The sequence below is a fragment of the Semicossyphus pulcher genome, unplaced genomic scaffold (assembly GCF_022749685.1).
Source record: "Semicossyphus pulcher isolate SPU_LCO1_2020_fin unplaced genomic scaffold, fSemPul1.0.p SCAF_10, whole genome shotgun sequence".
Taxonomy (NCBI): Eukaryota; Metazoa; Chordata; class Actinopteri; order Labriformes; family Labridae; genus Semicossyphus; species Semicossyphus pulcher.
The window spans coordinates 15843914-15854733 of record NW_027211604.1 but is presented as its reverse complement, the minus strand read 5'-3'; the positions used below and the strand labels follow the sequence as shown (position 1 = coordinate 15854733).

At 39.4% G+C, this 10820-nt stretch overlaps 1 protein-coding gene across 1 annotated transcript; it reads left to right on the top strand.

Moving 5' to 3' along the window:
* The first annotated feature begins 918 nt into the window (after positions 1-918).
* On the top strand, positions 919-9215 carry slc13a2 (solute carrier family 13 member 2). Its single transcript, XM_069667033.1, has 12 exons — positions 919-1008; positions 3737-3865; positions 4990-5126; positions 5342-5604; positions 5697-5874; positions 5982-6104; positions 6633-6842; positions 6998-7098; positions 7296-7411; positions 8510-8671; positions 8768-8905; positions 9084-9215. Exons 2-12 carry the CDS (start codon positions 3767-3769, stop codon positions 9213-9215), a joined length of 1659 nt encoding a protein of 552 aa, XP_069523134.1. The 5' UTR covers positions 919-1008; positions 3737-3766.
* Positions 9216-10820: the final 1605 nt, after the last annotated feature.

The window sequence follows — 10820 nt, the reverse complement described above, 5'->3', positions numbered from 1 at the left end:
AGGGAGGCAGATTTTGTTTCTGCTGTCAGAGCCATGTTTCTATTTCCTGTTCTAAGCTACGTTAGCCAGTTGTAGTCGCTTGTACTTTAAAGTGAGACAACTGAATTGTTATTTCAGAAATTTCAATTAACAGTATCACAAATAGGAAAGAGTAATAACACCAACTGTGTGACTCAGTAATGTCAGCTACACAGCAAGTTGGTTTGCTAACATTTAGCCACATAAGATAGTGGTAATGCAAGGCTAAGCTAGACTGAAGTGAATGCAGTGAACAGTGTTTATTGATTATAAGGTCTACTTTTTTTGGGGAGGAAGTATATTTATTTTTCTTTTGAAAAAAGTGACATAGTCTTTATTTTACTTAGGCTAAGATATTAAGTTTGAACCAAATCTGCACACAGCAGATTAACTTATGTAGACTCTTTGTAGCAGAGTTCTCTCAGCTCAGCAAACACATGCACAGCACCTGACCTTTGGTTAAACCTGACAAAGCTTTGCACCTTTATATGATAAACCTGCCTGTTGTTTATCTATCTATTCTGCGCATCTCTCAATCCCTCCACCTCCTTCAAACTTTATTGTTACTGTCCTCCCTTTCACAATGGCTTCATCTGCCTCTCTGTCAAGGATTGTGATCTCTGTGGTGTAAAGTTAATGTTTGATATGCTACGAGAGATAAAAATAGAGTAGATAGCACCCATATTAGTCTCATTTCCTCAGTGGTTCCCTGAGGAGCTCAGAGTTAGCTTAGCTGAGCTTAGTGGTGGTATCATTTTTTACCTATCTGCACCCTTTCTTTAGGCGGGTTAGTTGGTGCTGATCAGCTGCCCCTTATAGTTATCTGGCTGACTTTTGTAAAGCCTTTCAACTATGGGTTTAATGCAAATTGTTCAAAGTACCAAGGAAATCCCGTGGTTGTGGTACCATAGAAACTACATCATCATTTTTCTCACCCCACTATTTCTCCTTCCTCTGCCAATCATCGTCCCTACATCGGTAAGTTTGTTTGTGTATGTACGTGGAGATGATTTTTTAATTAACTGGGGATTTTAAAGAGCATTGCAGGTGAGTCTAAAACAGTTGATGTAGGTGTGACTTTTACAAAGGATTTTACCTGTAAATATGTTCTGTGTATGGAATAAGGAAAGGAACATTTGGTGCTGATCTGAGGGGTTTTATTTTCTCCTCTTGAGGACTGAAACACAAGATAAGAAGTGGTTTCACATCATCAAATATTTGTCTTGGTAATGTGATATCCTCTGAGGGAGTACAACATGTTCAATTAAGCTTCCAAGCAGCCTTCTCTCAGTTCTTTAATAAATTGTACAAATAAACAAATGATATAACATGGACAATTTGAGGTGGCCTTATAGTTTCAAGTAGCTGCATATGAACTATTACTGCACGTATCAGCAACTTGTGTTGTATATGAAAGATGCTACAATGCCCTATTAAGTATATCAAAAAAATATAACAAGATCTTCACACCAAGCTCCAATAAAGGGTTTTATTTAGCTCTTACATGCTCTTCTTCAGACTTGTCAGTCTCAAGTCTGAAGAAGAGCATGTTGATCACTACTTTGTGCTAAATAAAACCCTTTATGGGAGCTTCCTGGTGTGCGGATCTTGTTATATTTTTTTGATATACTTGATTGTTTTGGATCCAGCACCCACTAAGGGATGTGCGTGTCTGTACTTGATTTTTAACAATGACCTATTAACACATTATTGCTTTGATTCTCCATCATAAACTGACTCTCTCTACCTTAAAATAGAAAATCAGCAACATTTTAAATCAGACTGTTGATTACATTCGGATTTGATGTGGAAATTTGGTCACCTGCAGCAATTAAAGTTTAAAAAAAGACATGCAAAATTGAAAACAAGAACCTTTGCTATATCAGAGGCCAGTTTTACCAAACATCACATGATTACATTTTGTTTATCACATAGCTTGTGTGTGTTAAATGTCTGCAGCACTTATCACTCATCCGGTCTGCAACCACCTAATCCTAGAGACAGATAAAGTATCTCTCCAAGGCTAAACTCCCAACATGATGACAAACGCAGTCACGTTATATCCCATGTGATGCAGGTTACCTGTAATTAGCTTAAATTCTGCAACTGGACAACTTAATTTATTAACATATTGATTTGATCTTCTTTAATTTGGGATGTACTGTAATTAAAAAGACTGCCTAACTCCATAAAGGAACCAACAGTGCCAATAAAGACATATAAAGATGGTTCCCTCCTAGAAACAGCTATCAGCCAGTCCCACAACACAGAGCCAAGTCATTTCTGCCTGCCAACCAACGTTAGTTAGACGAAACTGTCTTTCTTACTCAAAGTTTCATGATATCACTATCATTTTTTATCAGTCTGTGCTGTAAACACAGAAGGTTGTTAGCTTAGATTAGCACAAAGTCTGGTAATGGGGAGAGATAAGATAAGATAGAACTTTATTTAACCCAAAGGAAGTATAGATAGCTCCAGATAGCTACAGTACAACATCAGAGAAATACAAACAACAATAGTGGAAATATAAAATATAAAGTGTATGGGTTAATGCAAAAGAGAGAGTGCCTAAAACATAAACAATATTACAAAAGTCATTTACAAAAGTAGGCAGGAAGTAATGGTGGCAGTTAAACTGACAGTAGTATCGACAGATTTAAAGTAGTTAAACAAAGTACAAGAATGAATGAATTATTAAGAAAAAGATTATATTGCTCCTGATACTGCACATGGTACTAATAAATAGGCAGAAGTATTGCACATGATTATGCATTCTATAAATATCAACATGTATACAAATAAGATTGTGGCCAGAAAAGTATTATTGCACATTATGAACATAATATAACCTGATATTGAAAGTGTTATTGCACATGATATATCCAGATAGCCAAAATAGCTAGCCTGGCTCTGTCTGACAGCAAACGAAATACACCTATCAACACCTCAAATGCTCCATTGTTAACACGCTTGATCTAAATTGTTTAATCTGTACAAAAAACAACATGAGTAAAGTTAAGATTTGTGGCTGGGAGCCGTGACTTCCTGGAGTCTTGTCTTTACAGCTATGCTAACTAGTCTGGCACGTAACTCCTATTAAAATGAAAAATTGCTATGTTAACTTTTGGTAAAGAAACAAGATACAATGTTATGGATTATTGAGCTTTAGATGTGCTAGTTGGAGTATTTTTTTGTTGTTTCATCCTGTTTACGTTCTTCAGGTGTAGCTAGGCTAACAATTTCCTGGCCCCAGCCTCATATGTAGCATGGATACAAGATAATGGTGTTGATTTTCTCTTAGCAAGAAAGCAAGTAAATGTTTCCCAAACCTCTAGCTCTCACTCAAAGTGCAAAAGCTGCTGAGCTGAGCATGACCTCGTCATCAGCAGTGGAAACTTCTGTGTCGGGTAGTTAAAAAAAGAGATTTTACTGAAGACCCATAAAGAATAATCTCTCCAGACAAAGCACACAACAAACAGTTTGTTTTATGATCAGGGCTTACTGCTATCTGCATGTGTAAAGTCTTACAGCCTTTTAAAGGGAGCCTTGAGATAAGAGGAAGGTCGTGAAAGCTGAAACACGGTGTGCACTTCCCTGTACGCGTGTCTCTGCTTCTTTGTGTTTGTACTGAATATCTCCCACAGCCTGTTTCAGATGTTCACTGATAAAATGCTAAAAGAGTTGTTTGTTTTGTATGTGTGTGTGTTTGTGTTTACAGGAAGCAAAATGTGCTTATACTATCATCCTCATGGCTCTGTACTGGTGCACAGAGTGTATGCCTCTGGCTGTGACTGCGCTACTGCCGATCGTCCTCTTCCCCATGATGGGCATCATGAAGGCTGGAGAGGTACAGTCCCTATTACAGTTTTGTGCCTTATTATGTGTACTTCTATCATAACTTTAGAGGGTAATTTGAGATGAGAGGCTAGACAGTACATATGGGACTCATGCAATTTGTCTCATGTGAACAAGCAATCAGAAGAGGGAGAAAAACTGACTGTTCCCCCGCTTGTTTGTTCGTTCGTTCATTCATTCATCATGTGCTCTAATGTGTGGAAAACATCTGAGGTTTTACAGCAATCCCAGTCTCCTCTCTTCACGACAACCTCGTATTGTAGGAACTAGAGGTCAGAGGTCAGCATCAGCTAGAGGAAAGCTAAAGGAAACCAGAAGTACAGAAATTAGACAACTGGAGAATAGAATCTCCCAGTCAACGCACCAATCTGATCACATTTTTTTTTACCCTGCCAAAAAATGTAATTGCTTCTTCTTCTCCAAATCAATAGCCTTCAAATTATGGCTGTCACTAGTTAGCAGCTGTCAACTGAACAGCTAGCAACTGTTTCAGAGCAGCCAAGATAACAGTCTACTGCTAGCAGAGAGTGTAACTGTAGGCTAAGAAAATCAGTGAACACAGTGTTAGATTTAAGGATAACACAGTTAAAACTGGCTTTTTAAAAAAGCAGTTTCTAAAAAGGTCTCTGGGTTTCTCCGACAGTCTTCAGCAGATACATGATGTAAAAGGGAAGACCTTAACATTAGCTCGACTTGTTTCTAAGTTAGGATAACTTCAGTGTACTAAGCCAGGCCGAACAACAATGATAGCATCAAATTAAATGTTCACATAATTAGTAGTAAAGCCTATAGGGCTTAAATAATTACCATATAATTATTTTTTTAACGTCCTATTTTTGAAGATGTACTTGATACTGGGCAAAATTCAAGGCTTGGTATGAGAATCTGCTACAAAGAGGAAACATGCTATGAGAACCTCTCTAAATGAAACACTGGATACTGACCTTCGACCTTTTTTTCTTACCTTCAAAGACAAATCTGCTGAGCGCAGTGTTTTCCTTTTATTGCTCATAAAAAAATGATGATACATTCACTCTGTGTGGGACAGCATGTTCACAGGTTACTACGGCAATTCAAATGCTTTCCTGAAGTTAGTGTCTGTGTGATCTGTTTCAGGTCAGCATTGAGTACCTGAAAGACTCCAACATGCTGTTTATTGGTGGCTTACTGGTGGCCATCGCAGTGGAGCACTGGAACCTTCATAAGCGCATTGCTCTCCGAGTTCTGCTGCTGGTTGGTGTTCGTCCATCCCTGTAAGAACGCTCACCTCTCATACCTGCATTTAAAGCTGTGACTACAGGGTCAACTGTGCCTAGAAGGATCTTTGCAGTCCTGACTTCCTGTTTATGAGTTCAGAAAATGCACTTAAATTTAAGGAAACACAAAGCAAAAATACAACATACTGATTACCAATATTACAGTTTTAACCATGAACACTATCCCCATATTTCACCACTCTCTCTCACAGGTTAATGATTGGGTTCATGGTCGTCTCTGCCTTCCTGTCCATGTGGATCAGCAACACGGCCACCACAGCCATGATGCTGCCCATCGCCCACGCTGTGCTCATGCAGCTGAAAGCCACAGAGGCCCGGGCGGACGCTCGCGATTTTCAGGCTTCAGCCGAGGTCAACGAGGCATTTGAGCTTGAGGCCACAGAAACTAAACCGGAAGTAACAGAAACTGATGAGAAACAGTTAAACATCAAGGCTCAGCTAGAGGACAGAGAGTGTAAGTGAAAGTGTGTCCTAGATACATGGTTCATTGTCTTGCAGAGGGTTACCTTTCCAGGAGCTGTAACTAATGAGTGTCTTGGATTCCAGATGAAGTTCAGGTGAGTCCAGACACCCTGCAGGAGATCAGGAGAAAAGCGATGGAGGCGAAGTATGAACTCCTGACCAAAGGGATGAGTCTGAGTGTGTGTTACTCCGCCAGCATCGGCGGCACCGCCACACTTACCGGCACCACCCCTAACATCATCCTCAAGGGTCAAATAGACAAGTAAGACATAAATTAATTAATTTGTTAAAAATTCTAGCAGATATGTAACAGCTGATTGTGCCGCTCTTCCTCTTCTCATCTCTCCGTCTGTTTGATCTTTTGTGAAGGCTCTTTCCTGGAAACAATGATGTGATCAACTTCGCCAGCTGGTTCGGCTTTGCTTTTCCCAACATGGTGCTCATGCTGGTGTTGACGTGGTTCTGGCTTCAGTTTATGTACCTGGGCTTCAAGTAAGGCAACTTTGGCATGATACAGTCAGTCACAGATGCTACTGGTTTATTGATTAATTTAATTTAACCAAAAATGTTCAAAAATGGAACAGTCTGACACTGTTTTTCGATGCAAGTTTTTGCTCTTTTATATGCAAAAAATGGCATAACATGGTTCTTAATTTGAAAAGTCAGATATCTGGGTTTATGAGGTTGAGCACCATTGCTTGCACGTTATCATCGTCTTGACAATAAGCTGCTGTAGGTTAATTCAGGGCTACCATTTAGCCTACCATTGCGACATTTTTACGAGCTTCAACAGGACCTTCCTTTTTGGTTTTTTTAGTGATTGAGGCAACAGTAAAGAAACTGTCAGAAAAATGTTGACCTTTCAATATGACACCACAATGAAATGAGTGCTGTAAATCCATTGTCCCCCTCCACCTTAAATTTTAACAGTTCAATTAACTATGAAGATGCTTATAAATCTTCATTTCCTTGATTTCTTTATATCAATCTGAGGCATCTTTGTACTCCTGTTCTCCTCAGCTTTAAAAAGACATTTGGCTGCGGCGGGAAAAGCGACAGAGATAGGGAGGCGTATGCCGTGATGAGGCAGGAGTACAAAAAGTTGGGCAACATGAAGTTTGCTGAGGTGGCGGTGCTTGTCATCTTCACCCTGCTGGTGCTGCTGTGGTTCACCAGGGAGCCGGGCTTCATAGACGGATGGGCGACAGTGCTCTTCAATAAGGAAGGAGCGTAAGTCTTTTCCTTCCTGTTCTTGAGCATGATTTTCAACAGAAACACTTATTTGTTCAACACCAATGATATATAGTTTCCTGACAGATAAGAAAATATGGCAACAACATATTCAAACAACAATATAATAAATCACTTTATCGCTGCATCTTCAGGTTTGTGTCAGATGGAACCATTGCTATCTTCATGTCGATGCTCTTCTTCGTCATCCCCTCACGGCTGCCCAGATGTGGAGGCTACGGTGTTGATGAAAAAGGTGAAATATTGATTTTAACCTCTTTAATCACATTAATATGGAGAAAAACAATACTATATAATACAAAGCCTTAATGAGGTTCTTGTGACCTTAATCTCAGCTCATCTGAGCTCTGTGTGATGATTACCCAGCGGATTTGACCCTGCTCTTTCAAACTAATAACTGTTTCATGTTCACACTTCATCTGGGTCTCACAGGTAAGAAGATTAAGGCCCCCCCCGCTCTCCTGAACTGGCAGGTGGTCCACGAGCGAATGCCCTGGAACATCATTCTGCTGCTGGGAGGAGGTTTCGCTCTGGCTGCTGGCAGTGAGGTAAACTTACATGGGCACTTTGTTTTCTCTTTTTAAGACTTTTAAACTAAAGATTTCTTTATCTTTAATTGTCCTGGTTCCATTTAGTTTTTCTGCCATCTCAATAAAGGAGAAACAAAAGTTTACAGATATGCTAACTGCTCTGTGAGGCTTTACTAAGGCCTAGCTGTGCTTTTGGCTAAATGCTTACAAAATTATGCTAACATGTTCACAGTGACAATGCTTACATGCTAACACTTAGCAGTTATAATGTTTGCCAATGAAATAATGAAGCCAATGCAGACATGCTTAAACAATGAAGCCAATGCAGACATGCCAAAAACTGCAGTTCCTCTTATGGCCACTTGAGGCTTGCCCCCAACCCCATACAACAGAAAATAGCTGGTTTTGATTCAATAGTTAATTTCTACATTCAAGTCATGTGTACGGGAGAGTTTTATATCATACAGCCATTTAAATACGCCAAAACCTATTTTGCATTATTAAGTTGAAGGTGTATGTGCCTTATAGCGAGTGTTAACTAATTGTTCAGCCGCTTTTTTAGATTTACTGGTTTCAAACACCAGACTGACACAATTAGCATTAAATAAGTGACCCACTTGGGGTGATAGATGACTAGTCAGAGATCATTAAAGGGGGGGTATTATGCTAATTTCATGCTTCATATTTCACTCTGTGATACCTGTGGAGAAGCTTAGCATAATTTACAGTTAAAAAACTCACACTGGTGCTCTGTGCAGGCCCTCACACAGCCTCTGCCTGAAATGACTCAGTCAGCTCTGTCTCTTTAAGCAACCCCGCCCTTACAAGCCTACTTTTATCTGATTGGCCAGTTCTCCGAAGCCTGCTGAACCTGCACTTTGTGACATCACAAAGTGCAGCGTGTAGAAAAATATCATAATAATAGAACGTGCGTGCGTTAAACGCGCGTTAAAATAATTTGTGGCGTTACAGGGAATGTGCGTTAACACGTTATTAACGTTATTGATGCATTTACTTTGACAGCCTAATACCCCTCTTTTAACTCTAGAATCAGTCCTTGGGTGAATATGTCTGTTATCCAAATCCATCCAATAACTGTTGAATCTTTATTCCCAGGATTCAGGTCTATCCACGTGGTTGGGAGATAGATTGACACCTCTGCAGAAAATCCCCCCCTTTGCCATCTCGTTGCTGCTCTGCCTGCTGGTGGCAACTTTCACCGAGTGCTCCAGCAACACAGCCACCACCACCCTGTTCCTGCCCATTCTGGCCTCAATGGTAAACAGAAGTCAAAAGTCCACATTCACACACAGACTCACGTTAACGCACATCTTCTTTAAGTATTAAACTGTGTTGTGTTGGCATCTTTCTCAGGCCATAGCTATTAAGATACACCCGTTGTATGTGATGCTGCCCTGCACCATCGCAGCCTCTCTGGCCTTCATGCTGCCTGTGGCCACACCACCCAATGCCATCGCCTTCTCTTTTGGAAACCTCAAAGTCTATGACATGGTGAGATTCATACACATACACAATCTTTATTGCAGGCATCATAAATGTTAGGTGTAGATAGAAAAAGACCTGTTGGGTTTTTTTTTTAACAGATTGATGAGTCTTTGGTTTTCTTGAGACAGAAAATATATACATTTTTATATTCAGGTATTTTGAACTTCACTGTGTGTTTCCTCAGGTGAAAGCCGGGGCCATACTGAACGTTATTGGGATTTTGACCGTTAATCTTGGCATCAACACCTGGGGATACGCCATGTTTGACATGGGCACCTTCCCTCAGTGGGCCAACACTAGTGGTGCCCACCCGTGAACAAGAGAGGACAGAGAAAGAGCAACATCTAAAGTATATAAAAACATTAACTGAGGTATTATATTAAGGGCGTCATCAAGACTTTATGGGTTTGATCGGATTTATTTGACAGCGACAGTAACACCCAGTCTCAGTCCTGGTGTCAATATTATGATGTTTAAAATAAAATACCATCCAGAGCCAGTTTAACTTGGTACACAACAATATACAGAATACTTTAACGATAAATTAATCTGTATTACAAAACACAGACTTGTTCAGAAAAACTGTGAAAGATCTACTGCTAAGCTGAGATAAACTTGTTGCTCTATCAGACCATTAGCTCTTTTATAAAAGTGTTTCCTGGTAGTGATAAGAACTTTCTGCTAAAGAGAAAGAACAAAACGAAATGTGTTTGTGAGGTCATTTCCTTGATCACATTTACCTTCAATGTGATTTCATTTTACTAATCTATTTATGACATACAAATGATGCAAAGATGCAGAGCACTGTGTATTTGAGTGATCATTTAAAACACTTTATTCTGACATATGATGTGTTTACAGACATTATTCAAATGAGCTGAAATTTAATTAATTGCATCAGTTAATTTAACTTATTACCATGGTCCTTATGTTGGGCCTGAAGTGGTAAACATTGAACATTTTTTTGATGCAAATATTGTTTTTATCAGTGTTTTTGTCAGACTGTGTTGACCATGGACAAGCATTGACGTAATAGTTCACATCTTGAAGTAAATGTCAAAGTAGGGATTATTTGTATACCTTTACGAGAACAAGAACATTATAATCTTAATATTTGGTAATACACTCCCTAGACGAAAATAGGAACAGACATTTAGGTAAATATTATTTTCTTGTTAATTTTAATTGTACTGTAAATACTAACTACATTCAGCTGCTTTTAAGCTTAGCTTAGCTGAAAGACTGGAAACAGGGGGAAACAGCTAGCCTAGCTCTGTCCTAAGGTCAGACAACAAAAAACAAACCAGAAAAGCTAACTATTGCCTAAAAAGTTCAAATTAACATTTTATTTCTTGTTTGTTTAATCCACGTGAAAATAGAAGTGTAAAAATATTATGTGCTTGGTTATTTCTTGGCCGAGTGCAGTGACTTCCTGGACCACATCAGCCTGTTCAAACAAAAATAGTCTTTGTACTTGGATTGACCAAACTCATTAGTGGGCATTAGAGCTGCTCTTGTGCTCTTTTTACCTTGGGTCTGACCCAGGCCAGCTGTGATCCTAAGTTTTTTGTCTTTATGCTAAGCTAAGCTAATCGTCACCTGGTGCCAGCTGAAAAGAGAGGCGTGTTTGGTATCAATCTTTTCGTGTAACTCTCAGCAAGACAGCAAGTCTATTTCCCAAAATGCTGAAGTGTTCCTTTAAGAGATCCACTCCAGTATATACAGGGAAGTGTACCCAAGTTCAACACTGAATAAAGTCCTTCAGCAATGAGGAAATGAAAACACAGAAAGCGCACAAATCAATAGCAGGAAGGTGTTACGAATTTTTTGTTCAGTCAGAACAGATTAAAAGGTTGGTTGAAGGATAACTTTGAGATAAGAGGCTGCCAACAAAACACTACTGCAGCTGAGGTGGGTATCT

Excerpts from the sequence above, each read along its gene's own strand:
- slc13a2 (XM_069667033.1), top strand. The coding sequence starts at position 3,767 with ATGGCTCTGTACTGGTGCACAGAGTGTATGCCTCTGGCTGTGACTGCG. Across the intron at positions 5,127-5,341 it reads GTTGGTGTTCGTCCATCCCT|GTTAATGATTGGGTTCATGG; the intron begins GTAAGAACGCTC and ends TCTCTCTCACAG. Across the intron at positions 5,605-5,696 it reads TCAGCTAGAGGACAGAGAGT|ATGAAGTTCAGGTGAGTCCA; the intron begins GTAAGTGAAAGT and ends CTTGGATTCCAG.